Source organism: Symphodus melops (assembly GCF_947650265.1).
Source record: "Symphodus melops genome assembly, chromosome: 14".
In the NCBI taxonomy this organism is placed as follows: Eukaryota; Metazoa; Chordata; class Actinopteri; order Labriformes; family Labridae; genus Symphodus; species Symphodus melops.
In genome coordinates this window covers 16,954,603-16,973,995 of record NC_136704.1, presented here as the reverse complement: position 1 = coordinate 16,973,995, position 19,393 = coordinate 16,954,603, and the positions used below count along the sequence as shown (strand labels likewise).

The 19,393-nt window shown below is 38.1% G+C and overlaps 1 protein-coding gene across 2 annotated transcripts in view; it reads right to left on the bottom strand.

Annotated features, from left to right (window-relative positions):
* Positions 1-18,940, bottom strand: part of vipr1b (vasoactive intestinal peptide receptor 1b) — a 36,324-nt gene extending 17,384 nt beyond the window's left edge. For both annotated transcript variants that reach the window (XR_013780560.1, XM_079361420.1), the window contains exons 1-3: positions 18,696-18,940; positions 11,743-11,833; positions 8,571-8,681 (exon numbers count right to left, since the gene is read on the bottom strand). Coding sequence is in view for 1 of the 2 variants with exons in the window: in XM_079361420.1 (XP_079217546.1) it covers positions 8,571-8,681; positions 11,743-11,833; positions 18,696-18,749 (256 nt within the window). In the remaining variant the exon portion in view is untranslated. The remainder of the gene's footprint in view (positions 1-8,570; positions 8,682-11,742; positions 11,834-18,695) is intronic.
* Between the last annotated feature and the right edge of the window lie 453 nt (positions 18,941-19,393).

Below are 19,393 nucleotides of genomic sequence, written 5' to 3'. Positions count from 1 at the left end.
GCATGTTTATTCTTTTCTTAGACACCAACATCGACTCTCTTCCTACTTCCAAATCTTCCGGGCCCTTCAGAGGAAAAAGTTGGCCTCCATGTTCTTAACAAGGCAACCTGTGTGTGTAAATAGACTCTTGGGAGGAGGAGGCGGGAAGAGCCAGCTATCTCTAGTGTTTTGAATTTGGACTGCAGTACCCATTTTAAACACTCCATGTAATTACATTGCTTCTTTAATGTTTAATTCTCTGTCTTAGTATCCTTGTTCTCTGGCTTTACGTAGTAAAACAAGACAATTTCAAGACATAATACCCCTCTGATAATATTAAGAAAGCCATTTTTTCCCTAATTAATATTGAATTCAAAACAGGTTGTCACAGAAAGTTATACAAAGACATGATATTTCTTTCCCTTTAACTGAAGCTGAAGCAGGCGTTGAGGTGAGCACCACTGTTCATTCATCTTTTGGTGGCCTCAGTTTCCTTCAAACAGCTTCACCAAAACAGGATCTTCACTGCAACGTGGGTGACAGCCAAGTGTTAACCTAGAAAATGACAGCTAAACGTCATCATATATAGGCACTGAGCTGTGGAGCGAAACATGAGCAGCAGGATGTCGTTAATGCAATGGTTCAGTCAGAGGAAAATGTTTAATCATTGCTGCTGCCAATGTACAGTATTTGAGCTTCATGCTGGGTTGATGTTTTCTGAATTCCCCCTTATTGCCTATATCAGTGGGTAATGTTTCCTGTGCAATGGGCACAATTTTATTGCAGCACAGGCCAAGAAAGAATCCCCACAGTTTTGGATGGGAAGCAATAATATCTGATCCAAGTCATGAACAAGCTAAATATTGACCTCATATTTATGCTAGTAAATGTTAACAATATGTAAAGATTGTTCATTTAAATGGAGTATAAATCTTGTTTTATACTCCATTTTATTTAACTTTGTACTTCTTGCACGTTTATTAATGTAAATATTATTTATCTTTTTTACCTTGTTTTATTTTATTTACCGTTTCTTTTTTTTATCTACATTGCACTGTGGGGAGGGGGGAAACGTAATTTCGATTTCACTGTATGTCTGACATATATTGGAATTGACAATAAAGAACCTTGAACCTTGAACCTTGAAATCAAAACAACAAAAGAGGACGTAGAGGATGTCTGGGATTTATAGGAGTGAGTCTCTGTTACTCCATGATTTTTAATCACTCTCTTAGGGATTTGAAACACACGTCATTGTTCTCTTAAAAACAACCTCTTCACACCTTTTCAGATGTTTTTGGAAATAGTACATAAGGATAAAATGGGCTGAATCCTAAACAAAGACAATGACTAAAGCAGGTTTAAAGTTGTCCGTTAGACAGAATAAGCATTCATTTGTAGTCTGGGTGCTAAGAATGACGTCTTACCATCCCAGAACATGGAAGGACAAAGAGGCACATGAAAGCAGAATAATTCTTGTTTGGACTCAAGGACTGAGCAGACAAAGAGAAACAGTTTTTAAAGCTTTGACAGCTTAACACTGAAAACTTGAACCGTCTCCTTCCTCCTTCTTTTTAAGCCTTCATGTTCACTGAGTCATTCTGTATTTTTTTTAAAGGACAATACTGGTTTTCATACGAGTGTTCAAGAAATTAAGACACCTCGTAACGGGAACAATTAAAAGATTTGATGAGGTCCCTTTGATGTTCACTGTGAAGAATACGTTCCAAATTATTATGAGGGATAATAAACGTTCAAATGGAAGCCCATAGCTTAGTTAGCGTTACACTGACGCTATATACCTTAAACATGATTCATTTTTTTCACCATGGTTACTAATTTACATAGTTGTACAACCAAAGGTAATATTAACATATTGTTCATGCCAGTATATATAAAACCAAAAATCAGTCCAACCCCATCTCTAATTTAAACCCATTAAAGTTTTCTTTTCCTATGTTAATATTTAATGTTACTGATTCACAGATTGTAAATCACATTTTTTTTTTTGACAATATATTCCTTGGAGGGAAAATGAACGTATTTTTACTACATCATTATTAAAACTCTTAAAATGGTTTTAACTGTAGCTAATCTCATATTTCAATCTTTGTATCAACTATATTATATTTAAATATTGATTACACTTGTGGCAAACCAATACAGAACCAATACCGATACTGATTATGTTCTGGTTGTATTTGCAGGCCAGGAAATCAATTGGATGTTTGTAAAACTAATGGGAAAGATTTATTTCCTTAGTTCAACAGGAACAGGATTAACATCGTCAGATAAACAGAAGTGCTGTATTGTCAGACTGGTTTTTTACACAATCCGAGAGGAACCCACAATATTTCCTCCATAAAAAGAAACACGCTGACTCTTCAGACAGCCGCCTCTTACAGTCTAGTTTCTAACACTGAAAGCTCAATCTGTGAGCTCTAATGCATCAGGAATGTCTTCCTCTGAATGTTCTTGTAAAATGCTGGTTCTGATGCAAGCTGTCTTGACATGTTCTTGTGTTCCGTCATCACCAACAGCATCCAGCTATTTTCTGAGTGAAAGACGACAGCACTGAGCTGGGGTCGTGGTAACCTCAAACATCTCTTTTACAACAGAGAGAAGCTTGTGTCGTCATTTACAACTTGACTTATAGATGAGAAAGCTGGTGTGAATTACTGACCTTGATAATAAGGAGAGGAAACACAAAGACCAGCTTTTCATTAAATTGCTAATGATTCAGACGACAGGGACAGTTGAAGATAAATTGACATTTTGTAGGCTACATAGTCGGATGAGTGAGTGTCTTTTAGACTTTGTTTCTTGCTTATATAGACAAGTTTTAGATAAGGTTAGCTTGCTGCAGTTCAGTCAAATATTTATCCGTCTTTATAAAGATTGATAGATATAATTTCAATCAGTGCCTTCAACTTGATTATATTCTTAATACATGAGAAGCTACCCATGAATTACAGTTAACATATTGATCTGATCACAAAATTAATTCAAAATATTTCAGAGAGAAGAGGAGAATTGTTTATTGTCACATAAGATTATTATAATTAGTCACAGCCTTCTTTTTTTTTTTTTAAATATTTCCAAAGGTAAGTTCATCCAACAATTCTTTAATTTTGAATCTATGTGAGCATTATTTCAGATCATGCACCCATTGTTCTTACCCTGGCCTTCCAAGACTTTGATAGAGCAAGAAAGAACTGGAGGCTGGACCCGCTGCTGACGGATGGGAGTTTTTTGGCACACATATCCAACCACATCAAAACATTTGTAAGCATCAATAAAACACTGGGAATGTCCAATGAAACAATTTGGGAGGTCATGAAAGCATATCTGAGAGGTGTGATTATATCATTTGAAGCGTATAAAAAAAGTGCTCAAAGCGAAGCTGAACTTGCTCGTCAGATTTTGGACAGAGATAGACATTATGCAAATTCACCCTCGCCTGAAATGTATAAAAAAACGTTTAAAACTCCGGACCGAATTTAATCTTCTCTCCTCTCATCAGGTCGAGAGCCAATTGCTTTGGCACAGAAGCAACTTTTATGAACATGGTGACAAATCAGGCCAATTGTTAGCCAATCAATGGCGGGGTCTGAGGGCAAATCAGCTTATTGCTGGGGTACGGACAGGCAACATCAATTCAATTCAAAAAACTTTATTTGTCCCCGGGGGGGCAATTCAAAAGCACAGAGTAGTAAATGAAAGACAGTGCAGCTTTACTAAAAATTTTTTTTTTTTTTTTTAAATTTATTTTTTGGCTTTTCATGCCTTTATTATAGATGGAGGAAAGTGGATAGAGTCGGAAAGGGGGAGAGAGTGGGGAGAGACATGCGGGAGATGGGCCACAGGCCGGACGCGAACCCGGGCCGGACGCGAACCCGGGCCGCCCGCGCGTGAGGACTGAGCCTCAGTGCGTGGGGTCGCACTGCCGCTGCGCCACCGGCGACCCCGCTTTACTAAAATTTTAACCAAGATAAAGTGTCAACAAGGTTTGGAGGTGTTTCTTCCAACTTTCGTAATTCAGATTGTGCAGCAGAGGCAGATATCATGGATAAACTTCTTTGGTAATTTGGAGGTACCATCCATTTCTCAATAAGTAAGGAACAATCTAGAAACACCTATCACCCAAGGCAAAATTACTGCTGCAATATCATCCATGTAATCGAGTAGATCTCATGGCCCTGACAGTCTCCCATCAGATTTTTTCAAGAAGTTTTCTGCTGAGCTTTCTCCTTTTGTGCGCAAAGTGTTTTCTGATTCATTTGACTCAGACGAACTCCTTCCTTCATTTAACCAGACCTGCATCTGTCTTTTGGACCTGCTAGATTGTGCCTCCTACAGGCCCACAAAATTGTTAAATATGGATGTAAAGATCCTTGCGAAAGCTCTGGCTTGCAGGTTAGAGGATGTTCTCCCGTCCTTCATATCCGCTGACCAAATTTTGGACTGCAGACATTTTCATTGCAAAGCCCGATTGCGGCTAATCACCTTTGTCCCTTCAAATTCTGATGGTGCATTGAAGATTTGGCATAATAAAGGCTTGAATTGTTTTGATAATCTGTTCTTTGATAATAACTTTGCTTGGTTCTCTCAATTTAGTGACGCCTTTAGTATCCCCAGAACACATTGTTTTTCCCCTTTTTTACAGATTAGACATTTTAGAGTTTATTACCAGTTCCCTTCCAGGCCACCTGTCAATCCTATTGATACATTTCTCTGTCAAACCAATATCAAAAGGGATAATGTCTAACTTATACAACCTTATTTCTAAATTGCACTGCTCCTCTATGACTGCTATTAGAACAGCTTGGGAACAGGACCTAGGCTTTACTTTTTCAGACAACGTATCTTAGACGTGTGCACTCTTCTTCCTTATGTGCCCGTCTTGCCCTTTTGCAGTTTAAAGTAATTCATTGCATTCATAAATCTAAAACCATACTGGCTCGCATGTATCCTGATGTGGACCCTACTTGTTATAAATGTAAAGGTGCTCCTGACTCACTCATTCACATGTATTGGTCTTGGTCTCAAGTTTGGACATCATTTTTCCAAACTGTGTCAGAGATACTTCACCACCAATTTCAGTCAAACCCTTAGACCACTATCTTTGGCATATCTCCAGATTTGGACCTGCCAGAAGGAAAACTCAGTGTACTGGCTTTTGTCTTTGATTCCCCGGCAAGCCATTTTACTTAAGTGGAGAGAGCCTATTCCGCCGTTCTTCTCACACTGGATAAGAGATACAATTTCAAAAATTGCAGGAGCCCTTCCTGAAATTCATTGAGAGACCCACTAATGTCATATCTTTTGTAATGTTCATCTTCATTTATTTTTTCTTTTTCCTCTTCCAAGTATTTTAATGGGTGTGCGTGTGTGTGTGTGTGGGGGGGGGGGGGGTTCAGTGGAAGGATTGCCCTTATCTGAAAAGACGTGTGTATTGTCGATCTCGACCTTTTACTACTCAGAATTTAGATTGGGCTTGACTCTTGTTTGGATGTTTTGTGACCTGTGTGAGTGTATTTCTTAAGGGTGGGGAAAGAAAAGAAAAAGTATTTCCCAGTACAGTAAAAGCTATTTTTCTGTTATTATATTCCAATAAAAAGACCTTTAAAAGGAATATACCAAAACAGCCACATCAGTCCCATTTTTCCAATAGCTGTAATAGCTGGATATTAGCACATCCCTCAGTCAATGGGGGTAGAAAGGTTTTGACCTGCTGGGTCACAGATGCAGAAGCATAAGAGGAGGCGGTGAAAAGCTGAAGGGGGAATAAGTCAGAGTTGTTAAAAAGATGGAATAGATGGCCTCCAGCAGAGACCTGAAAATAGTCTTCTGGAAAATAAGGACCTGAGGCAGAGTTTTACCAACATCAAAGAAAACATCCAAACAGTTGTCTGTGCTGATCAACTCCTCACTTTGATGCAGTTTCAAATTCAATATCATGATGTTTAATTCAAAGGGGGAAACTAGATTTACCGCTTGGAGGTTGTCTACCTCATGCAGTTTGAATCCTCTCTTATGATGACCACAAGGTAATATGAGGAAACAGTTGAACAAATACAGCAACCCACAAACAAAATACATTGAACAGGAGAAGTCACATAATGGTATAATATAAGGAAGAAGTGGTTTGAATATGGTGACCTTTTTTACAATTTAAAAGTTTGAACAGAATTTGTTGGACACATAGGAGGAAGAGCTCTTTTATTTGTGTTATGTTTACTGCGAGAAAACTATTGATCTCGCCCGTTTTCTGTCTCTCTTCTCAAGAAAATGAGGAAGTACAGTTGGGGGAAGTTGAGCGAAAGCCAAATTAGGAGTGCTTACCCTGCTCAGGGCAACCCATCCTGGCTCTGCTTCCACAATCCTCTATCTTAGAATGTTCTCCAGACTTTTTTCTGGGCCTCTGTGTTTTCTCGCTCTTTGTGTAATGTTGGCACCGGGGATTGTTGCATTTCGGTTGTGGGTGCAATTAGGGTCCAGGTGATCAGCATTGTCAGTACCTGGGGTTTGCATGCACATAGCCTGGGTCTGTTGAAGGTGGTAATGCTTTTTTGGTTAAGGTTGCAAAAAAGTGGCATAAGCCTAAATAGAGTTTAAAAAAAACCCTATATATATATATATATATATATATATATATATATATATATATATATATATATATATACACACAAACACACACACACTTTGGTTTTGAAAATATAAAAAGGTACATTTCTCAAAGACTAAACTGCACTTGTGATAAGAGCTTACATTTCACACTAATGGTGTCACTCTTTAAGGTCCTATACACAAAATATGTTGTAAAGATATTTCAACACAAACAGGATTTTAATGTTTTCTGGCTGAGTGAAGTTTACCCTTGTAATGCATCTTATACCTCTTATCCGTGTTACAATGGATGAATGGTGACTAAACGCCAAGAACAAGGAAGGTAGCATGATAGATGATAAACCATAAAGTAAAATTGTCCTTGGAAATACTGTGTATAAGACCTGAGAGCATGACTGGCATTATGATTCCCTCAACTGTCTCCAATCACATCTGCAAGTCAAATGTGCACAAGATAACAAAAACTGCCCTAAAAGCCTGTAACTCAATCTACCTGCAGTTTGCTTTTGCACAGTTCATTAATTTGCATAGAATGCACCAAATTAACGTTTATAGCCAAACTGATGGATATTTTCTTGTAAATGCAGTAAGCAGTGCATGTTACTACTTGTGGCTCATGTAATTGTATTGTGGTTTTAACTGAGGAGGTTTTGCTGATGCAAAAGTGTTTTCAGGAAGAGAAGTTGAGCACAAGAGTGAAACAAACAGGGACACAAGGTTTTGTTTGAAAGGCGAGCGAAATGCAGAAACGCGCCAGACAACAAAAACCTCAGAAATCAGAAAAGCAACACAAGTTTGAAAAAAAAAAAAAAAAACAGACACGGCTGGAAGATTATTTTGAATTTGAGAAGGAGGCATGACAACATTCCTCAACATTGTTGAAGAGGTTGGTTGTCAAGAACAGTGCCTTCATAAGCTGATTCAACAAAATGCAAAAACATGGGTCTGTTTCTCTTTCTTATCTGAGGTTAGTGATTCCTCTCTCCTCGTTCCCCCGGTTTGTCTGTGCTGATTCCAAAACAAAGTTTATAAGGATGAGCTGGATTCCTTGTTCCTTGGATTCCTCAGTGTTTTCTTAGAGCCTGATTGTAATCTGTAACTCAGCGCACATTTTAAATCTGGTCTTTCATTTGGCTCATGTAAACGCTGCACGCGCTTTACGGTAACCCTGGATTTACTTTTATCCTGGGTTTAAGGTGCCGGCAGGACTCCCCATATCTCCCGAACAAGTTCACAGGGTCAACAATGTGAATGTGGGTTACATTTTCCCAGAGTACTGGTTGTAAAGTGCTGTTCAAAACTGTGCTTGAGAAAACAATCTTTTCCCTGTGCTTTGTGAAGTGATGAATATTGATAAACTATTGTAGAAAAGTTGTGAAATTAAATAATGATTAATAATAATATAATAATTATGGTTTTCACTAGGATCATGAACTAATATACAGTTTGCCTTGAGGTCTCTGGCTCTCTGCAGGATTTCTAATATCTTTCTATTGACTGTAAAAACAGCAGTTTGATGACTCTAAATGTCCATTTGCAAGCAGTGGAACACATTTCATCTTCTGTATCTATTCCCACAGGCTTGGCTGTGTGCAAATATGCTTTCCAAATATGAAAACACTCAAAGCTGATGTAAATAAGAATAAATGAGGCTACATAAATGTGTCTGCCTGCCCTTAGCATATTTAAAAATGGCAGAATAAGATCCTGTAAGCTTGTTGGCCTCAAAATAAATGATTCTGCCAACATCAGCATGATCACACATTACACTCACTCAATCTTTTTAAGGAGTTGTAAACATTCACATCATCTCTTGTTCTCATGTGAAAAATCTAAGTTTGACTGAATTTTGCAGGATATCTTTTCAGCTTTGATGAACCAAACAGAACCGAAATGATGGTTTTGAATCTGAAAATGTAATAGGATGTTACATGACATGGTCTGAAGGTAGGCGTGCTCACCTCTGTGCTGGTCATTGAAGTAGCTGAAATAAGTAGGGCAGGTTATTGTCACTACCTCTCCCACACTGGCTGACGGCCAGCAAGCAATGATATCCCACATGCCCTGGCAACCTGCCCGGAGGAGACAATACCATTAACATGACATCACTCACTTTGTGTCAGACCCAACAACATACACACAGGCATGGTAAAAATCAATCATGTGCTTGACAAGACACTAGTGACACAAACCTGCTGTGCAGGAACCCCACGTCATAGGATCAATAGTAGTTGGAATCAGACGCAGAAAAAGTAAAAGGAATGATAAGAATTATCTCTGATTGATACTGTTGCCAATGTTTAGAATAATGACTAATTCATTGTTTATTTGTTTGGAACTATCCAAAAGGAAGTTCCTTTAAAACGGCACACCATGGGTACTTCTGTCTGCATTGACACCACCATGGGGTTTGGAGAGTACTTACTCTGAAGCAGGATCTAAACAGGATAGGAACTAATAGTCAATAGTTCCTGCGGTGCTGAACTAAAGTGGGAGGGTTTCTAGAACTATAAAAAAAACCCATCTCATCTTATATAGTTGAGTTTTCAGCCCTCTGGACTCTCACTCTCCACCAGTAAGCGGATAAATATCAGAACCAGCAACCTCCTGGGGATAAAACAAACCAACATCTGGAAAACTAGCAATATCTTGGATAGCTGTGTAAACTGGGGCTTTGACTGGGGATATTCTAAAAAATCAACTTGTTGTCACAGATTACGGATAGAAAAACAGGAAAGGAGGACCCAATTGCAGGTAAAAACACCAAAGTGATACATTTATACACAAAATGAAACTTACTATAAAAAACTTACTATAAAAAAAAAAAAAAAAAAAAAACCCCAAAAACAATCAAACAAAATCCATAATGAAAAACACAACTTGAACCAAAAGAAACACACAAACTGACACAGAGGGACAGAAACAGACTAAATAGACACAGGGGTAATCAAACACAGGAGAGGACAATCAGGGCTATCAAACAGGCGGGAAACAAACAAAGAGCAAATAACACAAGACCAGAAACACTGAGGACAACAACAAAGCAAAACCTGAACACTGAAAACACAACCTAAACAAGATATTACAAAGTAAAACAGGAAACACTTAAGACTAGACTAAAACATTTAACATCAAACCAGGAACCCCAAGACACAAGTAAAACAGGAAACAATATTACAGACCACATAGAAGGACACAAGGATATAAAGTAACACAGGAAACACTGAAGACTAGAACTATATTATAAATCAGAAAACACTTGAGACTGAACTAAGAAACACTAACACACAGGGGAAACGGAACTAAAACAAGACAGGAATTCAAGTGTGTGTGTGTGTGTGTGTGTATAGAGTCAATCATAATATACTAACTAGACATTTTATATATATATATATATATATATATATATATATATATATATCAACCTCAGTTTGTCAGGCTTAATAATAAAAGGTCTGAGATTATCTTAACCAACACAGGAGCTCCATGGGGCACAGTTTTATCTCCCTTTATTATTCACACTTTATACTGCTGACTTTAGGCATGGTCATGCGCCCTGTGATGTCCATAGGTTTTCAGATGATACAGCACTTGTGGGTGTCCTTAAAGCAATCACCCTGTCTACAAAAAAGAGATTAAATCTTCTGTCAGCTGGTGTAATGCAATATTTTTTTTTTTTTGATTGAAAGTTTGAAAGATTATTGATTTTAGAAGAAAAAAGGAAGAGATCTCCGCAGTAGTCATGAAGGGTCATCACACTGAGACTGTTCAGTTTTGTAAATGTTTTGGTGTCATTCTGGACACTACATTGAATTGTAAAAAGAAACACGGATGTTGTATTCAAGAAGGCTCAGTCAAGATTCTATTCCTTAAGGAAGCCTAGATCCTTTGACAAGAGCAAGAACCTTCTGTTTTGTTTTTTATCAGGGAATCTGGGCTAGTGTATATGCTGTGCTGTAGGTGCAGTGTCTGTGTGGTTATTATAGGATCAATAAGCTGATCAAAAAGCTCTGCTCTGGGATTTGCATTACCACAGACTCACTTGAGGTTACCTTCGAGAAGAGAATGAGGACCAAACTGAAAACACTTTGGATCTTTGAAGGCGATCCTTTGCAGTGTTACTAACGGACTCTGGCGCCCTTCAATGAACAATGCCTCAGTGGTCTACTGAATGACTTAGAAGGTGCTTTGTTCCAGCAGCAGTCAGAAATTTTAATTAACATTGTTTGTTGTGGCTCTGATTCATGGCTTTAAATAATGTCTCAATTGGTTTCAAAGGTGCTTGTTATTCATTTACTTGCTGTGTACAGTGATTTAACTGTCATATGACAAAGTGTTGTTGTGTCAATGAATTGACCAGGGGATTAATAAATTCTCTAATCTTATTTTAAAATGAGTTTCTCTGAGTTGGATATGACGATCAGCAGACGTCAGACTTGTTCATGATTGTGAGAACTATTGTGAAGAATCTCTTTTATGTGAACGCAGTTATGGAAACTCAAGGTTGACATATCAGACAGATAACCACCTTCATGTAACTGTTAGGCAGGATCTCTTTGGGGTTAATAGTTTATGACGCATGGTACAGTACAGGCCCCTGGAACACCAAAACCAAGATCAGGGGCGGCAAGAAACAAATTGGCACAGACAAAGACTCAGGGGATCACAGAGACTCAATACACTGGGTGGGTAAGAAGACAACAGAAGGAAGACAAGCTATCAAAACGCCTCCTGGCTGTTAGACAGAATGCAGATGTATAGATTACTTTTATTGCTTCCACATGGCTTTACTTTGGAAAACCACAAATAGGCTTCACTGTCTGTACTAGTATAGAAATGTAGTCAAACCTATCCCTGTTTTATGCCATCCTTGTACATGATGATCAAATGTTTATTCTTTAAATATGAATTAATTACTCTTTTAAAGCTCTTACTATATTATTTAGTATACTATAGTTTTATTTTTTGTTCCAATGTTCCATTTAAGAAAAACTACATTTCTGTCTTTAGACTCCCACGCTGGCTTACATGACATCACTAATTATTCACTCATGCTGTTTCCCGTTTCCTCTGAATGGCCTCATGCGCACCCCAAAAGAGTCACAGAGTTGAAAATGTGTTTTTGAGAATGACCTGAAGTGAGGTTCCCGAAAGTACCATTCTCACAGTGCTCCTTCTCCAGCTCGATCTGGTTCATCACGTCACACATCTGCAGCATGGACACCTGTGGTAGAGACAGAGAGCACATTAAGGTGTCAAATGTGTTTCATTCACAGTACAGTCTGTCCAAGGAAGATTTGTGCACTCTGAGGCTAAGACTGACAGACACTCGGTTGCCCCCAATATGCACTTTTAAATATTTAAGCCAACATTTTTCGGCACCACATTCCTGCAGCTGTGGCCTGTCAGTTTATGTGTTCCAATTACTTAGGCTAATAATGCTGCAAACACTGAAATGTTCCCCCATATCTGAAATCCAAACACAGCTCCCTCTTGCCTGGCAAATTGACGCTATCATGCAAACGGATTAGGAAGAGGAGAAGAGAAGCCGCTGAGTAATCTCGTCCGATTGTTCATATGTGTCAACAAAAGGCTGAAAAATGGGAGCCGACAGCTGCTGGCAGAGAGCCAGTGGGTCAATAAAAATGTGTAAGACGAGCAACACAGGGCTCGAGAAGGTCAGCGCAAATGAGGAGAGAATAGAGAGGAAGACATCTCGAGACTGGTGGAAGTAGAGGTCGTGATGAGAGTGACAAAGCACATGATATATTAACTAATGTATACTCTGTTATATGGTCTGCTTGATCTGTTTGGTGCGCTTTACTGGAGCTGTCAAACATGAAATAGTCTTCATCTGTCATCCACAAACACGTCTTTAGTCGAGTCCGACCTCCTAGTTCTAACTAGTTGATGCTAACTGTTGTCAATAAAAAAATAAAATGTACAAAGCAACAGTGCCATTCTGTATATTCTACTTCCTGGCAGCTTGGTTCAGTTATATGCATATTAAAGTAATAACTCAATGTAAAGAGAAAAAATATATACTCGGAAGAAAGTTGTGTTCATCTTTTAAAGAAGGAGTACGGACACTATCTGCACCATGCTGTGCTCTTTTAAGGCTCTTCATTGAATACTGAAGAGCACACAGCTATGAATACTGAATACAATTTCTCTTGTTTCAGATTTAAAGAACAAAACATCACATATGAGTCAAATATGAAATATCAAGTGTTTAAAGGGTTAAATGCAGAAAAGAGTAATGTAAATTATTGTAATGATATTGCACATGAAACTGAAAGTAAAGATCTATTACACCTGAACAATCAGCTCAGATCTCATCATATTCCAGTCAAAATGTATGTGTGGTATAGTCTGCCTGGAGTCAAATCCTTCAAACTGCTTCCTTTGTCTTTGGGGGGTTTTCACTGCTCCCAAATGTGTCAATGTACTGCAAGCAGAATAAAAACATTCATGGTTTTAATAAAAGTTACGTTTTACAAAAATTTTAAATATGAATATGTTGCCTCTGTACATTGCCTTTTAGCACCTGTGTGTCCAATCAGCCTTAAAGCTGTTTGTGTGCACTTACTGACATTGTTTCCTTTTTTCCTAGATCCTTCCTTTTGAATTACTCTCTGATGTACGTCGCTTTGGAAAAAAATGTTTGCTAAACGAATTGTAGACTGTTTCTTTTATACTCAAAAACTTTTCCTTCTACAACAAAATATGCAATGACAATGGGGCGTTTAATGTCTGTGTACATGTTAAATGTGAGATCATTTTGCAACATTATATACTGTATATATTTTTTCAAGCTAATCATTGTTTAATTTACTCAAGTCTGATAAGGACACTTGAAGCTTCTGTATGGACAAAATGAGGGGGAGTGTTAAGTAGTAAGCTTGAAAACGAGCATTGTTGTGAAATCTGGATTTCTGGAGAGAAAGTACAAGTAATTTAAAAGTTGTAACCAGGTACTCAAACTTTCTGGAGAAGGTGCAAGTTATAAATTCAGAGTATTTAAAGATTTGTGGAGGGTATAGCTTCAAATCCGACTCAAAGGAGCTTTGAAGTTTAGGCTTAAGGTAAAGGTGAACAATGTCATTAATATTTCTTAGCACAGCTGTAGCTACAGCTCGGTTCAGACCACAGGAGTTTAAAAACCTAAGCTATTTAGAAAGTTGTATCCTGCAAATAAGAAGAAACTTCCGAGATATTTTTTCTCTAATCTGAAACACGTTTCGGGGGAAGAAAAAAAAAAAAACATGGTGCATGACACATTACCGGATATTATCAAGATTATTGAGTTTGCCAGAGGGGGCAATGCATGGGGACTTAATCCACCCCCAAAACTCCTAAAATCTAACTTCAGCATACGTCTGTGAATAACATCCAAATGAGCTGCTCTTGACTTGAAAGCAGCACATCAACACAAACATGAAGGGTAAGAGCTACCTTAGGCAAACACCCAATGAAAATATGATAAAGTATAGTCCACACATAAAATCTTGTCAATGCTATTTACAACCACTTCTCCAAAAACCCTCTCTCCCTCCAGGGATGAGGTCGTCCTGACACTTTCAAAACCCAAAGAACTATCATCTCAAGAGTTTTTGGCCTTCAACCGATTACAAATGAAAAATACAAAATATCTTGAAGTTAAAGCAGCAGCACAGGACTGGAGGCAGGAGATTTAACTGATCACATGTTCTGTGCAGAGCAGCATGGATAAAAGAGGATGACGTATGTTTGTAAGACTCCTATTTAGCATGCTTGCAGTATTGAATGCATCTGTTTGCAATGAAACAGCATATAGCAGGATTTATTTGATCATAGTGAGCTTAAAACATTGTAGTCTCCAACCTGGTCTGTTTTCTCATCATGTCTGTTCAACATAATTCTACTATTATAATGTATATCCATAACAAGGAGTCTAATTTGTGCAAAATTAGTTTTATTCTGTTTGACTGTTGGCCACAATTATTTTAACATTTTTTAAAAATAGTTTTCACATAACAAAAAGATTCTCTCTTTTTTTACAGAATGATAAAATTGATTGAACTGATTTTACTCTTTGGCTTCTGCTTTCAGTAAATCCACAACAAAGCGTTATAAAAACATTAATACAGTTCTTAACTCCAGAAAGTGCTTTAACATCTTTCAGTTCAGTATTCACTACGTCGGAGCACATATCTCACAAACTGCAGCAGTAGGCTGAGGAACCCACCATGAGCTACCAGCCAGGTCCCAAAATGGCAGACAAGTCAAACAAGCTTTTTTAAAAATTGTGGAGCACTAGGATGCTAAGTGATGTTTCTATCAGCAGTAAATGTGGTCAGCAAAAACAGATGTAAAGACTAGTCAAACATGAATGGACATTTGCATGGAGGACAAAACGTGACAAAAAATAAAATCGGAGGTTTTCCCTTTTTCCACTGACAAGATGCAGCTTTATTCTTCACAGAAGAGGAGAAACAGTACAATGGTTACAATATTAAAATAATTTCAGCTGAGTCAATTAGCTGCCCTACTGTAAGATTCTTGCTTGTGTGCATTATCAAGTCAATAAATCATCACTACAGTGATGTTTAAGCCAGAGGCTCAGTTTAATTTGGAGAGAAAGTGTTAGGGGTTTTTTTTTGGCACACCAGTTGCAACAGATCACATGACCCTTTAATGCTTCAGTGGAGAAAAGAGTCATAATAGCGGAAGGTAGATTTGAACCTATGGGCTTCTGAGATCAAACTATCTACAGTGCATCGAGGCAGTTTATCAGAGCTCATATTATATTGTGAATCAAGCCAGATTACACAAAGAGGGAGAGCATTGATAACAACATCATTATTTCAGGGAATGTCTAATCCTCTTACGTATTCTAAGTCCTAGAGATATAATAGACAAGGGAAACGTTTCTGACAGTGATTTATGCTCGAGCTGAATATGTAATATTACTGCAATTAAGAGACAAGAAAACGTACTAACAGTTACACCCTTGACAGACCAGCCATTAGATTGCTTTAGTAAGAAATTAATCAAATTGTCAATCTATGACAAGTCTCCAAAGCAAAGCGATAGACTGCAGGTGAAAACATCACATTCATTTGAAAGTTTGTTAGTGCAGAGCTGCTCGCAAGGGGAAGAAACCATTTCTTCCCTTTTTAAATGGTGAAGGGTAAATGGAGCTCTAGTCTGACAACACAAAATGCTTTCACACAGCCGGTAACACCAACTCACTTACACAGCTGGAAGAGGCTGCTCCTTAAAGTTTCCATCAGTATTAACTAATCAATTCATACAAAGTCTCACACCACCAACGAAGGAGCGGGAGCAACTTGTGGTTAAGTGACTTGCCCGAGGACACTCCACCTTCTGGTAGAGAGAATACCAACTATCACTGAGTCCCAGCCGCCGCCACTAAGGCTATTATCATTTCAAATGTCCACCGGCACTGCCTCATTTAATTATATGTTAACCCCCCCCCCAAAAAAAACAACACAAAAACAGGCGAGCTGACAGTTCATTGAAAGGCGAAGCTTGTGTTTGAGTGTTGACAAGACTGACTCATGTTTTTAATCCCTGTTCTACACTTCACCGAAGGGAATTGTGTACAATACATCATGCTTATGCCTCTCCAGTTGTCAGCTCGTGTTCTTTCACTTTGGGTAGAGTGTGTACATGTTGGACTGTCCATCAAAAAGTTGTCTAAAATAAACTGAACTTTGACATCAAGACAACATTGGGTTGTGACGGAAACAACGTTTGGCTTTGAAATCGACAAAACACTGAACTCTAAGATCAACAAGGCTATACCACCAACACAACAAACAATTCAAAAGCTGGGTTTGATTCAGTGTCAAACAAACATTTGTTTTAGACTTCAAACCAACTTTGGGATTTGATCTCAATTAAATGATATAAAATAAGCTTGATTTGGCGATTTGATTGTCTAATTTAAGCCCGTCACAACTTTTTGTTGGCATACTCTCGAGTTTTAATGCCAGCCCAACTTGATTTAACATTAGCTTGTCACGGGCCACGGCAAGGGCAGAAACACAGGGAGGAGGACCCAATTGCAGCAAACAAAAGATGTATTTAAAGCAAGAGCTAAACTCAAAATCAAAAGGCAAAAGCACAAAACTTACTCAAAACTAAATCCAAGAATCGAGGAACAGAGAGGATCCAAAGACAAAAGACAAAATCGAGGAGCAGGAAACATCCAAATAAAAATCCAGGAAACATGCACATCAGACAAACGACAAACTGACTACCAGAGACAATGAACAAGAGACTGGGGAAAAACACAGAGACTAAATAGACAGGGTTAATTGGACACAGGTGAGAACAATCAGGGTAATCAGACAGGACGGAAACACAAGGAACAAAGAGCACAAGACCAGAACACTGAGGACAAGTACAAAGTAAAACTCAACACTGACAACACTACCAAAACCAGATCTACAAAATAAAACAGGAAACACTAAAGACTAGACTTAAAACACAACACATGAAATAAAGTTACAGGCAACAGGGAAACACACTAAAGACTATAGTAAACACAAGACTATGAAACATTAAAACACACAAGGGAAACAACAGAACACCAAGGAAAACGAAAACAAAACCAAACGCAGAAACAAAACCAAACCATGACATGGCTCAATGTCTGGATTGGATTTCAGCCGAGCAGTGATTTGATGTCAGTGAGAGGTCAGGATTTGAGGTCAGCACAACATCAGGATTTGACACCACTCCAACATCATGATTTAATGTCATCACAACATGAAGATTTTACAGATTCAACATCAGCGTAATTTGGGGATTTGATGTAAGGACACATTTTGGATTTGATTGACTCCCAGCATGGAAATTTGATGTCAACCAAACAAGGTTTGATGTACGCTGGATTTCAGAATTTCTCATTGGCCAAATATTGAGATTTGAGATCAGCCTAAGGTGTAATTTTCTTTTCAGCAAGATGCTGGTAAATCTTTGTAATTGTATCTATTAGCTTTCAATTTCTGTTATGTCCTATCAGTGTTTGTGAAGAACTCAAATGTCTTAACGTATGAAAGGTGCTCTACAAATAATCAAAAGTTGAGTTGAGCTGGTTGTTCTGATGATACCTTATTACCTATCGAAATATACTGATGAAAAATTTTAACTTGTATTATTTTAAAGAAGAAAGGTGTAGCACAGCAAGAGCACATCTGTTAACCATGAAATGTTTGAACACTGTTGCTAAACAGAGTCACAAAAATAAGAAAACAAATGACACCTTGAATTGAGATAGGCTACACACGTTTTCATGATCAAGTAGTTTAAGCTCCTTTTAATCAAACTGCTTTTCAATTTACCAGTGTATGTTCTGAATCATACAAAAAACTTCAATTAATTTCAGACAAAATTACTCTAAATTGCATTCAGCTATAAGTCAATCCCTGACAGGACTTAAAAGAGTGAGCAGCTGCAGAGCACATTAGACATTTCTCTATTGATAAAATACAATGAAGGTCCGACATTCCCCAGGCCTAAAAAGAAGAGGCCAATACGCTGCTTCATGGATTCAGTTAAAAGCTCATACATATGAGTCTTTTCAGAAAGTCATTTAGTTTCCAATGCACGTTCTTTGAGATCTGTAAAGCAAAGCATAACTGCAGAAAAGCCTCTTTGTCAACTACCCTTATGTATACAGTTGTCTCGCATAGCAGTGAGGCACTGAAAGGTAAGCCATATGCTCAAAGGATTTCCCTCCAATCAGTCCAATTATCCAAATTAGAAAGGAAACGATATCAATTAAAATGTAGGAACTAATGGGTACAGATATTTCATAAAACAATAAATCAGCAATCAGAAAATGTGTGCTCACCAGTCTGAACAGTAATTTGACTTATTCAGATAGATAGATAGATAGATAGATAGATAGATAGATAGATAGATAGATAGATAGATAGATAGATAGATAGATAGATAGATAGATAGATAGATAGATAGATAGATAGATAGATAGATAGATATGATTCTTTATAACTATAATAAGTGAAGTTTCCTTGACGAAAAAATGTTCCCAAAAAATATAACCCACTTACTTTTGGCAGATATCCGTAGAGTAGCAGCAGAAAGAACAGCTGTGAAGCATCCATTTCGTATTCTTTTTAAATTCAAGTCAACTCGATGTTCATAAAACTCCTGTAAAAACCTGTGTGGAGGACGCGAGGTTGTATTTACGTGTCTTAAGAAGAGCTGAGACGCTGCTCCGCTTGTATTTAAAGGTTATTTGTGCAGACAGCGCTGTGCTGCTGCCCCACTGGACTGCTGCGCTTCTCTGTGAGCGCTCCAGTCCTCACTACGGAGAGCTGCGTCTGTTTTACTGTTCAACCCCTCCTTCTCCTCCTCCTCCTCCTCCTCTCTTTGCACCACCCATTCACAACTCCAGCCTGTGTGTCCCAAGGGTCAGTTTGTTAACAAGTCTGTCAGGCCGCTGGGGATGGACTCATTTAGGTGTTAGGAGGATGTTCTAGGGAAGAAGAAAGCTAATGATTTGTGTTTTGTTCATAAGGATTCAAAGCCCAAATATTTTTACACCACTTCAGGTGGCTGAATGAAGCAGTAGAAGAAAGGACGCTGGAGCTGCATGCAGTGCTCATAAAGAAGTTTGATATAAACAACACAATCAAACCTGGATATGATAGTGTTATTATGAGACTCGGAATTTTAAATAAATATTAGACCTCTGTGATAAAAAAAAAAAAAAAAAAGAAACATATCCAAGGGGCTATTTTTGATT